We start from the raw sequence: 15,565 nt of genomic DNA, 5'->3' as shown, positions 1-15,565 counted from the left end.
CTCCATCTACACCTCCTCCCTTGGCCAACTCATACACTCTCACGGCTTCAACTACCACCTATATGCAGACGACACACAAATCTATCTCTCAACCCCCCACCTCAGTCTCCGCCCGAATCACACACCTACTGAGCGACATATCAGACTGGATGTCGCTCCACTTTCTTAAACTGAACCTCTCCAAAACCGAGTTTCTTGTCTTCCCCCCAGCCCGCACACCACCCCCCATTGACTTCTCCATCATGTCCAACAACTCCACCATCAAACCCGCCCTGCAGGCCAGAGTACTTGGTGTCATTCTGGACTCCAACCTATCCTTCCAGCCCCAAGTCCAATCTTTAACAAACTCATGCAGACTCCACCTCCGCAACATCGCCAAAATACGCACGTTCCTAACCCCAGAAACCACTAAACAGCTGATCCACTCCCTCATCATATCACGACTTGATTACTGCAACTCCCTCCTTACTGGCCTGCCTCGCCGCTGGCTATCCCTGCTTCAGTCGATCCTGAATACGGCTGCCAGACTCATTCACCTTTCCAAACGCTCTGTCTCCGCCACCCTCCTCTGCCAATCCCTCCACTGGCTTCCGATTGCGCAACGGATCAAATTCAAAATCCTAACAGCGACGTACAAAAATGTCCACCATACTGCCCCGAACTACATCACCGACCTAATATCCAAGTACCACCCAGCACTCACACTCCACTCCTCACAAGACCTCCTTCTCTCTAGTTCCCTGGTCCCCTCCTCCCATGCCCACCTCCAGGACTTCTCCAGGGTGTCACCCATCCTCTGGAACTCCCTGCCCCAACCCATCAGATTATCACCTACTCTCCTTTCCTTTAGGCGCACCCTGAAAACCCACCTCTTCAGGGAAGCCTACCCCACCCCCTGCTAACTTGCCGACCTCCTCCACTCTTTCTACCACTCCATCCCCCACAGCTTTCTCCTCCTGTGCCACCATCCCCTCCCTCCTAGATTGTAAGCTCGAAAGAGCAGGGCCCTCAATCCCCTCATGTTTTGCATTGTATTGTATTGTTATTGTTCTGTCCCCCATTGTAATGTACAGTGCTGAGCGAACTATTGGCGCTTTATAAATACTGTATAATAATAATAATCTAATGAATGTGAATGTCAGTGTCTTAACATGTGCGATTTGCTGCAGCGTGATTTTTAAAGTAGTTCTTTCATCACTTTTTCTGCAGTTGTGTTGCAATTTCACATTCATAGAATATAATGAAAATTGCAGTGCAAATTGCAAGAAATCTTCACTGTAGCAATACAATCTTCAGAAATCGCACCTGAAATAACGCTGAAATTGCATACAAATTGCACGATTTTAAATCCCAGTGGTGTGACCGGTGACTAAATGGTGTAAAGAAAATTCAGGTCACCGGGTTAGCACAGTTTATTGTATTGATGAACATCTTCTTTTTCTTATGATGATCCTAAATAAAGCTTAGGGGCTCCCGCCAAAGTCCAGAGAGGTGGAAGCTACTAGATGGGTGCAGGCTGGGAGTGGGACCATCTAGACTATGAATATAAAAGGATATTTCCAGAGCCGCACAGCTCTCTGGCCATGTCATTATGAAGTAAAAGCAGCCTCAGCTCACTACATCAGAAACCACACCCCAACGCGTTTTGCCCTTCTCCCAGGGCTTAATCATGAAGGTAGCCTGAATGCCTCAAGATTAGGTCCTGGGGGCTGGGTGAAGTACATTGGGGGAATGGCCTTGGATGGAGATAGCTGAGGCTGCTTTTACTTCATAATGACATGTCCGGATAGGTGTATGGCTATGGGAATACCCTTCTATCTTCTTTTTCCTATGATTCATTACATTTTCCCACATTTAAAGATACCACACACTGATCAGTTTTTGATGTGTTTTTGATATCTTCCCATTGACTTATAATGGATGCAGTATGCAAGATTTTTCAAAGTGTGTACAGTGTGAAGAGTTCTATAGGACTTAAAGGGATGCATTTTCTTCCACTTTTTAACCAATTCCCAAAGACGCTATAGCCAAAAGACAACTACAGCGTGGTTGGATAGTTCTGGGAGGGCATCCATGGATGTCCTCCCAGAACCAAACCCCCCTTCGGACACAGCTGATCACATGACTAAAGAATGGGCCAATCACAGCCACTTTTACCATGTGACCAGCTGTGTCCAATCACAGCTGATCACATGGTAAATAGTAAATGCCGGTTATCGGCAGTCCTCTCCTCACGCTGACAGCACATGAGGAGAGGAAAGCCGGTAAGCGGCATTTTGCAGGGGGACATTTACAGTGATCATCAGGGCACTGATCATCAGTGTCCTGGTGATCAATGAAGCCCCATCAGTGCGGCCAATAGTGCCCATCAGTGCCCATGTGTGCTGGAAATCAGAGCCCATCAGTTGTATCAGTGCTGCCCCATCAGTGCGGCCAATGACCGGTCTTTATTACAGGAAGAAATACACAAAGCACTCCAGAATTCAAGTAAGAGTACAGTACACATGGTTCTTATATTTAGACAATGTTATGTTATCCCAGAGTTCTGCTCTAGCCAAGGGCAGACTGACCATTTGGAAACTCGGGCACTACCTGAGGGCTCGGGGTCAGTAGGGGCCCCATGAGATGCCCCTGGTACCTTTTTCATAGGCTTTTTTGAGTTTGGGCAAGGTCACAGGGGCCCCATGATCCCCTATTGCCCGGGGGCCCCATGAGTTGTCAGTCTGCCCCTGGCTCTAGCGTTCTTTCACTCTAGGTTTGGTCTCTGAAGATTGATCCGTGTTCAGATCGCTCTACAGAGAACATTTGACAGGCAGCGAGGAGGCAATGTATGACTTCCTGCTTTAAAGTGGTTCTAATACCTAAACGTTCCCTGCATTAAGGTGAAAAATGTTTAGGCATCTGTTTTGGCCCTTCACCCTCACCTTTTACTTACCTGTGCCCTCATTCAATCCAGCTCTGTGCACGGCTGCAGCTTTTCTTTCCCCTCACTTCCAAGTCTCACAGGCCTTGCTGGGGCAATGGGAGCCATTGGCTCATGCTGCTGTCAATCAAAGCTAGAGACAAGGGATCTGTGTCAATGGACACAGTACCGGGTCTCTGGAGTGAGCACACACAAGTGCCCCCATGGGAGGCATCTTCCTATGGGGGCACCTGACAGAAAGGAGGAGCCAGGAGCGCAAGCTGGGGACCCAAGAGGAGGGGGTTCAGAGCCACTCTGTGCAATACTATTGCTCAGAGCAGGTAAGTATAAAGTTGTTTGCTTTTTTTTTTTAATTTCATTTACAATCACTTTACCTCTTGAACTCTACACTGGTGCAACGCATTTGTGTACATTTCATGCAGTTGCAGGGCACTTATAGAGTGGCCTCATTCACTTGAATAGGCTTTATGCCTGCCGAAAGTGGTAGGGGGTATAAATCCTGCCATAGCCGTGCAGCAAAGCATTGTGGCTGCCGCCTATGTAAACCATTGGCAGCTGCCTCTGCAGCTAAAGTGGGATCAGCTGAGGGGTGGTACAAATGAGGCTCAACCGCTGGGTTTTACTGCCCCTCAACCACTAGTGAGAATGAGCCCTTAAAGAGTTTCTCCTTACAGTTGCAGCTAACTACAATATATCAATTGTTTTCATTACACCTGTTTCAGGTTATTGGCGATGTTAAGAGCTGCTGACAGCAGGTCCCAAGAGCTATTGAGTATTTTTCCTGCAGCAAAAACTTCTAGGATGCACAAGGTATGTCCTGAGTCTTTAGCTAGGAAAAGACAACCAGTCATCATTGGGCTTATGCAAGAATAAATTTGTGGTGAGAAGTTATAGAGGTCCAACAAAGACAACCCTTTGAACAAACTGACATTACAAAATGATCACTACACTAAGCTATAGCAATCGTTATTTGCCATCGTGAGTGTTATTTTAAGCAACAAGAGTCAACAAGTGCTAAAAATAACACTCCTATGGCTAAACATAATGCACACTATGGCAATAATCCATGCTTTATTCTGTAACTTTAGGGAATGAAGCTATTGTCTGCCAACAGTTAAGGGGTCATACCAGTATCAGATAGGAGATCCTAGCTTTAGTCATGCTAGTTTTTGGGGGAATATGCATATTTAATTAGTAAGCCTACACAGTGATAATTCTGTAGGACTGAATATTCAAATTATTTTATAAGACCAACCCTTAAAGCAGTATTAAACCCAAATGCATTTATTATAATGCAGCTTACCAATTTTTAGATGTGGTGGCTGTATTAGGTTTCTTTCTAGGCTTTCGTTCTCTTATCTTCACCTGGTGAACTGACCAGTACATTCATAGTTATTGCAATTATCAGCTTTTATTTATTTATTTGTTTATTTAATTAATTAATTATTTAATTAATTAAACCATTTATCCCAAAAGGCAAAAAAAACTATTGCTGTAATGGATTATAAAATGTGGGCTGAAGTGTGACTTCAATTTGTTGGTGTATTGAACTTCTTCCCGCCCGGCCTATTACAATGACGGCTGAGCGGAACCCTATTATCATATGACGTCCTCCCAGGATTGCGCCTCATGTGTGCCCCACAGGCTACGTTCCAGCATGATCTGTCACCGGCCGTGTTCACAGGACACGGCCAATGACAGATCACTACACTGGCCCACTGCCAGTGTCACATGATCACTGTGACCAATCACAGCAGATCACATGACAGTTGTAAACAATGAATGGATTCCTTTCATGCCATTCATTGCTTATAACTGTGCTGCAAGCTGTGATTAGTCAAGGTGATTACATGTACAGACTGGGCCAATCACAGATCTGTAGCATGTGATCAGCTATAGCCAATCACAGCTGATCACAAAAACTACTGAATGAATCAGTTTCATTCAGTAAAAATGCTTGCTTATACAATGTAATTTGTTGGTATAAAAAAAAAAATCCTAATCACATGCCCTGAGTAGTAAAATGTTACTATGGTACCATTGTATTGCTCTGGTCACAGGAATAGAAAAAAAAATGTAATAAAAATTTTTAATTTTTTTTTAAATTACTTTTTCTTTTTTTACACATACTGTCGCCAGTCATTGTCCCTGATCACTGCCTCGCCATTGATATATTGACAGGAAGAATGGTCATCCGCACACCGGAGGATAGATGAATATAGTGTATATTTCTTGATCCGTAGGACACATAAAACACCAGGACATGAATACAGGACCTGTTAACACGTTTCAGACAATCTCATGCTTAATCACAACAAAGTAAACAATAAGAGTGCTGTCTTATATAGGAGTTAGTTAATAAAGAAAACCTGTCCAAATCAGCACTCCTGGATCCTGAGGATATGTCTACTAGTACATAGTACTAGTAACAAAACATCTACATATAAAACCATTGTATCAAAAACACTGGTATCAAAAAACAACAAGGAAGGAAGAAAAGAAAAAAGAAAAACAAAGTGAAATAAAAAGAGAAACAAAGAAAGAGAAAAAGGAATAATGAATAAAAATTATGAAAAAAATAAAAAGGAAAATAAAAAAATGAAATGAACATGCACAAACACAGATAAAAGCAAATAATATCTCAAAAAGATATGGGCCACATCTGTAAAGGATAAAAATTTAAATAATAATATAAATAATATATACAAAAAACGCATGTCTACTTGGGATTAGTTTTAATTTTTTCATAATTTTTATTCATTATTCCTTTTTCTCTTCCTTTCTCTTTTTATTCCACTTTGTTTTTTCTTTCTTCCTTCCTTGTTGCTTTTTGATACCACTGCTTTTGATACAATAGTTTTATATGTAGATGTTTTGTTACAATGTACTAGTAGGCATAGCCTCAGGATTCAGGAGTGCTGGTTAGGACAGGTGTTCTTTATTAACTAACGCCTATATAAGACAGCACTCTTGTTGCTTTCTTTGTTATGATTAAGCACAAGATCGCGTTAACAGTTCCAGTATTGATGTCCTGGTGTTTTGTGTGTCCTATGGATCAATAAATATACAGAATATTCATCTATCCTCTGGTGTGCGACTGACCCTTCTTCCTATTGCATCGTGTGTGGTGGCGAGCCAGAGTCTGCACCTGTCGTGGATTGGTCTGGATTGTTTGCCTGAGCGGTATACCTTTGTTCTTTGCATTTATATGATGACGCTGTACTGCATTGGCAGTATGTAAATAAGCAAAAATATAATGAACATTTTATTTTCATTTCTTAATTTTCCACAAAATTATGACAAAACATGACAACGTCAAAAAACTCGCCATGCCTCTTAGTAAATACCTCAGACTGTCTACTTTATGAAAAGTGGTCATTTTGTGTGTATTTGTACTGTCCTGGCATTTTTGGGCCTCAAGAAATGAGATCAGCTGTCAGTACATCAGGATTTATCAATTTTTAGATACTGTATATACCATAGTTTGTGGAGTCTATAACGTTCCTACCAACTACATAATAAACATTGATTTGGGTTATTTTCACAAAAGACATGTAGCAGAATACATTTTGGCCTACATTTGTGTAGAAAGATTATTTATTTGCAAAATGTTGTAACAGAAATTAAGACAAATTATTTTTTTTTCGTTTATAGCACAAAAAAACCCCCAAAAAACAATGGTGATTAAATACCACCAAAATAAATTGCTGAAAGGTGAAAATTGGCCTGGGCAGGAAGGGGGTAAAAGTGCCCGGTAGGCAAGTGGTTAAATATGCTAGTACAGCTAACACTCCCCTCTTCCAAAATTAAAAAAGTTGCTGTCCAAATGTGGCCCCAGTGCTCCGTCATTCAGAATTGAGGCACACTAATACTGGAGGAGTGTTACTAACCAGATCACCAGGTGAAAACAGATTGGAAAAAAACTAAACAAAGAAAACAAATGCAGCTGCCACATCTAATAATTGTTAAGCTACACTATATTACATTTTTGGTTTAGGGTTTAATACCGCTTTAATGATTCTCTTTGATGACACATGGAGCTGAAATGACCAGTACTAGCATGACAAATACAATTTACATTTTTTAATAAACTGTAGAGTATACCTTCTTCGAGCTTTTTTCTTCTTTTGTGCCTGATAATGCAAAAAATAAGAGGTAATAGCAGAAGCAATATGAGAACAGGAGCGGCACATATCAGGATAGTGGTGAGTTCCAATGGACTCTCAGTTGGGTCAGTCTCTTCCACATCTGTGTCATTTGTACTTCCATACACAGTATGAAATTCAGTTGGTACTGTACTTGGCATAAAAGGAAATTCTGTGCTCTGCAGATCTTCCTGTAGAATATAAGAAGATATGATCTGAAGCATTGTTTCCTACATGTATAAGCATGGTTTTACAAAGAAATATGAGGTCAATTATTAAGCAAGAGAAAATTTGGCTTCATCATGTTACCCAATGTTGGTGGTCAAAAAAGATGTCCAATCTTACATTATTACATTGTTAGTCTGGCTGAAAAAAGACACATGTCCATCTAGTTCAACCAATAAAACGAAAAAAATATACAGTCCTATAAGCACAATCCTATATCCACAGTTGATCCAGAGGAAGGCAAAAAAAACCCAATAAAGCATGAACTACTTTGCTCCAGCAGGGAAAAAAATCCTTCCTGATCCCCCAAGAGGCAATTGGATATTCCCTGGATCAACTTTACCTATAAATGTTAGTATCCAGTTATATTGTGTACTTTTAGGAAAGAATCCTTTTTTAAAACAATCTACTGAGTTGGCCAGAACCAGCTCTTGAGGTCTATTCCACATTTTAACAGCTCTTACTGTGAAGAAGCCTTTCCATATTTGGAGAATATTAAATATATATAGTGCAGCGCTGGAATATCAATTAAAGATGAACATAATTCAATGAGTACAGGTAAAATAGTTCATAAAGTCCTTCCACAATAAAGTGATCATAGATATGTGAAGGTCTCCTCCTTATTAGGTGACTGGTATCAAACAGAAAAAATGCGCACTCACCGACCGCACATTTTAAATGCGCATGTGTATAATCTTATCCGGATGACCAGCCAGGCATGCAGATCCTAAGGACACACAGACCATCCCTCTCAAATACTGACATCAGCCTTGGGTGCAGTGATATACCTCCAGGTCCAGAGAGCCCTCTTGCCCCAAAAGATAGGTAGACAGGGGTCCCCCTCCTGGTACCCCAGAAATGGTAGATGCAGATCTGAAACCCTCCAGCAAGAGGGTCAAAGAAAAGAGGGAACGCCAATAGTGTAGTAGGTTCAAGAACTTTATTGGATCAACAGTAGTTAAGCCAGGGTCACATGCGCACACAAATACCATTAGCCATCAAGCAGACTGGTAAATATGAAAGATAAAAAACATGTACTAACCCGGCAAGGATCAAAGACCACCGGACCTCCTCGTGGTCCCAGTGGTCAGGAAGTCACACTTGCTACTGGCTCCTCCTGAGGCCTTTCGTGCTACAGCACTTCATCAGAGGGTTGGATGCCATAAGCAGTGTGACAGAAAACTTCCTTATTTAAATGCGGTTCACGCATGCGCGAAATCCCGCTCTATCGCTCAGAATCTAAAAAGTGGAACCGCGCATGCGCGGATGGCCACTATTTTGCCGTGGGTTGCAACTGTGCAGAATTAAACTGTGCATGCGCTGCCCGATCGCCGCCATATTGCCATGGATCAAAAGACAGTGAGCTGTGGAAATCAACAGCAACTGTCAGGGGGATATATATGAAGCACCCAAACAAGTGCAGGTACCTGCACTTGTTTGGGTGCTTCATATACTGTATATCCCCCTGACAGTTGCTTCATATATATCCCCCTGACAGTTGCTGTTGATTTCCACAGCTCATTGTCTTTTGATCCATGGCAATATGGCGGCGATCGGGCGGCGCATGCGCAGTTCCACTTTTTAGATTCTGAGCGATAGAGCGGGATTTCGCGCATGCGCGAACCGCATTTAAATAAGGAAGTTTTCTGTCACACTGCTAATGGCATCCAACCCTCTGATGAAGTGCTGTAGCACGAAAGGCCTCAGGAGGAGCCAGTAGCAAGTGTGACTTCCTGACCACTGGGACCACAAGGAGGTCCGGTGGTCTTTGATCCTTGCCGGGTTAGTACATGTTTTTTATCTTTCATATTTACCAGTCTGCTTGATGGCTAATGGTATTTGTGTGCGCATGTGACCCTGGCTTAACTACTGTTGATCCAATAAAGTTCTTGAACCTACTACACTATTGGCGTTCCCTCTTTTCTTTGACCCTCTTGCTGGAGGGTTTCAGATCTGCATCTACCATTTCTGGGGTACCTGGAACCAGGAGGGGGACCCCTGTCTACCTATCTTTTGGGGCAAGAGGGCTCTCTGGACCTGGAGGTATATCACTGCACCCAAGGCCGATGTCAGTATTTGAGAGGGATGGTCTGTGTGTCCTTAGGATCTGCATGCCTGGCTGGTCATCCGGATAAGATTATACACATGCGCATTTAAAATGTGCGGTCGGTGAGTGCGCATTTTTTCTGTTTGATACCAGTCACCTAATAAGGAGGAGACCTTCACATATCTATGATCACTTTATTGTGGAAGGACTTTATGAACTATTTTACCTGTACTCATTGAATTATGTTCATCTTTAATTGATATTCCAGCGCTGCACTATATATATTTAATATTCTTGTTATAAGGTCCAGTGATTCCTTGGAGTGTTTCAGCAGCTGATCTTTGAGCGCTCGCTTTACTTTTATTTCATTCCATATTTGGAGAATAAATCTCTTTTCCCCCAGATGTAAAGAGTGCCCTACAGTTCCTATCAGTATATGAACCACTGATGTATTTATACATGTTGATCATATCCCCCCTTAATCTCCTCTTCTCAAGAGAGAATAAATTCAGTTCCTTTAATCTTTCCTCATAGCTGAGATCCTCCATGCCTCGTATCAGTTTGGTTACCCTTCTCCAGTTCCCCAATTTTCGTTTTGTGAATTGGTGCCCAAAACTGAACTGCATATTCTAGATGAGGTATTACTAATGATTTGTAGGGGGGGCAATATGATATATCTCTCTCTGGAGTCTATACATCTTTTAACCCCCTCACGCCTAAGGGTAAAACAAATCTTAACATCTAAGCACAATTTTGCAACTTTGACATGTGTTAGTAAAACCGTACATGTCACCACAACTACTTTGTATATCCAGCTGAATTATACCTCGTTTTTTCAGGACAAATTCGGCTTTCATTTGGTGGCAAATGGTAATGGATATCTCCTGATTTTTTTTATTATCAAAGGAAAACTGGACCAAAATAGTAAAAAAAAACAAACATTTTTTTAAATTTAGCTGTGTGTTTCTTGTTACTACCATAACCTACCACCAAAGAACAACCCAAAATAAATTTTCAAGCTCTTGCGATCGCAGCGATACCATATAAGTGTATGTTATTTATACCCACAGTACAGCCCAGAAACAATAGTGCGCATTTGTTTTTTTTGTTTTTTTTTTACCTAAAACACACTGACACTAACTGACACTGATACCAATTAAGAAAAAAAAAATCCTGACCTTTGAACCTGATCTTTGACCCTGACCTTGACCCAAACACTAACCCTGGCACTGAACTTGATCAAACCTTGATCTAGGTAATTTGCCTTTATTTTTTATTGTATTTTTTAATATTTATTTATTTTTTAAAACATTTTTTCCCTGTATGCAAGGCAAGAGAGAGATACAACGTATCTCTCTCCACCATTCATAGAGGAAAACAAAACAAGGGGGGCGGGCTTCACAGTGACTGATCAATGTGATAGCCAATCAGAGGCTATCACATCGATCATGTAATCCGGAATCAGAAGTCCTGGGTCCTGATCGTTAGATTGGGACCCAGGGCTCTCAGTGACACCCCGATCTTTGTGCTGGGAGCGCGCTGTTTGGTGCGCTCCCAGCACAAAGACAGGTACGCAAATATGTGGCCCCATGGAAAAAAGCCGAGTTCTGTGAGGCCGCATATTTGTGTGACATCGGCTTCCAGGGGTTAATACAAGAGAGGCTTTTGCTTGCTTTAGAAACCACAGCTTGGCATTGCATGCCGTTATTAAGCTTGTGATCTACCAGAACCCCCAGATCCTTCTCCACCATTGATTCCCCCAGTTGTACCCCCCCTAGTATGTATGATGCATGCATATTCTTACCCCCCAAGTGCATAACCTTACATTTATCAACATTAAACCTCATTTGCCACATAGTTGCCCAATTAAACAGTGCATTGAGGTCGGCTTGTAAGTTGGAGACATCCTGTAAGGACGTTATTCCACTGCACAACTTGGTGTCATCTGCAAAGACTGAAACGGTAAAACTGCATTTTTAATCCAAGAACCTACATAGTTTATAAATATATTAAAAAGTAAGGGTCCCAACATTAAACCTTGGGGTACACCACTGACAACCCTAGACCATTCAGAGTATGAATCATTAACCACTACTCTCTGAAAATGATCTTTTAGCCAGTTTTCTATCAATTTACATACAGATTTTTCCAAGTCTGTAGACTTTACCTTACACATTAGCTGCGTGTGGGGAACTGTATCAAATGCTTTTGCAATATCTTTTGCGGAATTCGCAGTGTTTTCTGTGCGAATTCCGCACCGCATCAGAATTGTACCCCGTTCATGCGAACCACTGCGGGTGTGTATGCTAAGTTAACAACACCCCGAAAGCGGTCCGCAAAACACGGTGCGAGGTGGAGAATTGAAACGCATAGGTGTGAATACCCATGTGATCTGATTCTAGCATGGGCCCAAAAAAGGGTCCTGAACCTTTTTGGTGCAGGTGTGGTGTGGCTAGAGCCATACAAAATGTATGGCTCCAATCGCACCGCACACAAATTGCATGTGATTTGCACAGCATTTATTGATAGTTTTAATTAATGCAGGTTTATTGACACTTTAACCGCTTTGTAACAGGATTTCTCTTCTTTGATTCCATTCAATTTTTGGTAACACCGATGGATTAAGGCAGAATGTGCCCTAAACTAGATAGCAGCCCCCCCATCTCTTTGATTGACATTGATAAGGATTTGGCCAATTGTGTTGGTTTACTGGTGGACCATAAAGCGTGCCTGTGGATGATTTGGCTGTCTTTGCTGATCTCTGTACTAACATTCATTCATAGTGGTGGAATGGAGGCTGCAAAAATAGGTTCAGCATCTCTAAGGAGAATCTGGGAGATGTCACTTACAAGACATCAACATAGATGTTCAGCCTTATCATACAGAAGGATTAAAATGTCCTTTTCCATCCCCTAAACAAAACTAACTGGCAGGTCCCTGCAAAAGCAGCTAGTATACTTATCTCTGCAGCAGCCTGTTTCTCCTGCCTGCTTTATGTTGTAGTTCTGCAAGACTCTTCAGTATTAGACACTTTTGGTAGTGTTGGATAGATGTGTCCCTCACTCTGTGCTGTGGCTCCATCCTCCAACCCCCTTGACATGCTGTTTCCTGTATTTACATAGTGGTCAGAGGAAGAAACAAGCATGTGGCTGGTAGCAGGGGCGGACTGACAACTCATGGGGCCCCCGGGCAATAGGGGATCTTGAGGCCCCTGTGTCCTTGTCCAAACTCAAAAAAGCCTGAAAAAGGTACCATTGGCATCTCATGGGGCCCCCTAATGACCCCGGGCCCTCGGGCAGTGCCCGAGTTTCCAAATGGTCAGTCCGCCCCTGGCTGGTAGTGTCAAATACTGAAGACTTCAGTGCTCGAACACAGGGCTAGAAGAAACATTCTACCATTGCTTCTCCTGCAATCCATAACTCTCTGAGTGGTTCTGGAACATAGATGTGGAGCAAGGCAAATGGGCAGCATAAATATGTATACTGTCTCAGCCAATCCCTGTGGGAGACTGCACAGATGGTTGCTGGGAAGATGTATAATTAGTCAGAGACCTGGAACAGAAGTGTCTTATCCCTGAGGAGGAGATCACAGTCTGGGGGGAGCTGATTTGCCTCCTGACTATGTGTCTGCTGTTTGCAGCTAGGTTAACTGGGAGGGGGGATCGATTCTGCTGAAAGTTCCTGAAGCTGACTGAAGGGCTTGTTGTCTGAGGTTCTAATCTGGTGTCACTGGGTGAAAGTGTCTGGAAGATATTTGAAGCAGGCAACCAATCATCTAAGGACATTTGTGATTACAGACTGGTGTGAGAGATCCTAGAGACCAGGGGCAGACTGACAACTCATGGGACCCCCGGGCAATAGGGGATCATGGGGCCCCTGTGTCCTTGCCCAAACTCAAAAAAGCCTATGAAAAAGGTACCAGGGGCATCTCATGGGGCCCCCTACTGACCCTGGGCCCTCGGGCAGTGCCCAAGTTTCCAAATGGTCAGTCCACCCCTGCTAGAGACTATGTGCTTTTGACACCCCTCTGGTGTTAAAGAGTTAGCTATGTTCAAAGGGGACATTGTTTTTCGTGTCCTAAAGAGATAAGTCTATTTAATTATTAGTGAAAGGACTTAGTGAAAGGACTCATCTGCTGCTCAGATTTCTCAAGCTGCTAATACATCACACAGTTCACCATTTACTTGTGCAAGGACTTGGCTCATAGTTCTAGAGAAGAAAGAGTGTCCTCCTGTTACATTGTTTTGGCTTATCCCACTCAGTTCCCTATCCCCATCCAAATTACCCAAGATAAAATAACAGCAAAAAGAGAGTACCCCTGGACTTTTCATTGAGCCAAAGGAGTGACTGTGACTGTGTGTAGGGCTGTGCAGAGTGACTATTGGGAAAAGAACCCTGGGCATCTATAAACCGCTCTACAGGGGTATCACTACATTCACACTTCTATTGCAGGGACGGTAGATATGTGTAATAAACTGACAAGGTCACTCTAAATGACATGGGGAAAGACAATGAATGGCATGCCACATAATTTAAGACTATCTTTGAGGATTCTTCCAATTAATCAATTTTTTTCTTTGTTTAGCTTGTTTTGGTTGAACAAAACAGCTACAATAGTGGTTATCACTTACATGGTAAGTTTCTTTCAACTGTAACTTTTCTTTCTTCATTGTTGAAGCAATTTGCTACAGTATTTATAAGGTAGGGTCACAAAATCATTTTTTAACCTATCTTATTCCTGATTTTCCAGCACTGGCCTGAAGTATCAAGTATCTACAGCAGTGCTAAAAGTTTACAATGTTTTTATTGCCAATTTGGAAATGTGGACATCTATAGCACACTGGAGTCTGTGCAAACAGTCTAGCATGACCTAAAGATTACTGTAAAGGAGAGCTGCTGAGCCCTGCAAATATCAAATGTCAGGGTGTTTTTTTCAGTTTGTAGTCCCAAGTGCACCAAGGCTGTACAGATCTATAGACAAGATCTCATGGCAACAGAATAACAAAACAGGCAGCAAACACTATTTGTTTCGCAGTAAACTAATAATAAATTATGAACGGAAATGTTTCAAGAGTTTTTCACAATAATCTAAGATAAAGTTGTGATTGCATGAAGATTATGTCTTACTTCCTGTCCATTAGTTCCACCGAATAACATTCAATATGGGGGTAGATCAAGCACTACAAGGGAGGCAGTTGAAAGGAACATGGTAAAACTGAAGTTTAGGTGTGGCACTTTTTACATGGTTATATTACTCCCACTCAGACCACTGTAAGTATGTATGTGTCATACCAGTGGGATCCACGTGGATCTGCCCTGGTTACAGTGGTCATCAGGACAAATTGTGAGGGTGAGTCTCCCAAACAAGGATAAAGACAACAATAAAATCCTAACAGAGTTTCTCGAGTAGTGAGCAGTGGGAAACTGATCTCCTGTGGCCAACCTGGCAGAGTATCAGAGTCAGTGTTCTGTGACCACTGGAGTCTCTCCCCTCTGGTAAGTAACCACTGACACCAAGGATCTTTTCATCTTTCTGTAAGGGTGACATTTTTTCCATTGACCACCAAAAGGGCATTATTCCCACTGACCTCCAATGTAAGGCATCCTATCTCTTCCTGATCATCACTGTAAGGTAGCACTACCATTAACACCAATGTTAAGTGGTCCTTCTCCCACTGGCCACCAGTGTATGGAGGCATTTCCATCTCAAATGTCATGGAACACTAACATCTTCACCATCTGCTTTTCTTTCTGGGTATTTTTTCTCCCTAATATTAATTTTATAATTGTTACTGAAAATTATTTTACCATATAGGACCCAGAGGGGTTTAAATGATTCACTTTGTGTCAACTCTAGGTAAACTATATTCTTTGTTATTTATTATTATATCGACAACTTACTGTTCATGCTATAAATTTTTAACAGGGGCTTCCTGAGACCTTGAAATTATTTCAAGGGTTCCAACAAGGTGAAAAGGCTGTTCTCCGCTCCATCCAAAAGTAAAAACAAAATGCATTTTGTCTGAGGTACTAATTTAACCAATTCAATACCGTGCAATTTTACACCTTCCTGCCCAGGCCATTTTTCAGGTTTCAGCGCTCTCACATTTTGAATGACAATTGTGCGGTCATACAACATTGTACCCAAACTAAAATGTTATCATTTTCTTCACACAACTAGAGATTTCTTTTGGTGGTATATAATCATCGCTGGGGTTTTTATTTT

General features: G+C 42.1%; 1 protein-coding gene across 1 annotated transcript in view; it reads right to left on the bottom strand.

The window, feature by feature from the left end:
* TMEM154 (transmembrane protein 154) overlaps positions 1-15,565 on the bottom strand; it is a 62,391-nt gene that overhangs the window by 35,002 nt on the left and 11,824 nt on the right. The window contains exon 2 of the mRNA XM_089670452.1: positions 7,028-7,259. Coding sequence (XP_089526578.1) covers positions 7,028-7,259 — 232 coding nt within the window. The remainder of the gene's footprint in view (positions 1-7,027; positions 7,260-15,565) is intronic.

Source organism: Staurois parvus, unplaced genomic scaffold (genome assembly GCF_062004578.1).
Source record: "Staurois parvus isolate SC_StPar_1 unplaced genomic scaffold, SC_StPar_1.0 ptg000090l, whole genome shotgun sequence".
In the NCBI taxonomy this organism is placed as follows: Eukaryota; Metazoa; Chordata; class Amphibia; order Anura; family Ranidae; genus Staurois; species Staurois parvus.
Note: the sequence above shows the minus strand (reverse complement) of the source record. Positions and strands in the feature narration are given on the sequence as shown.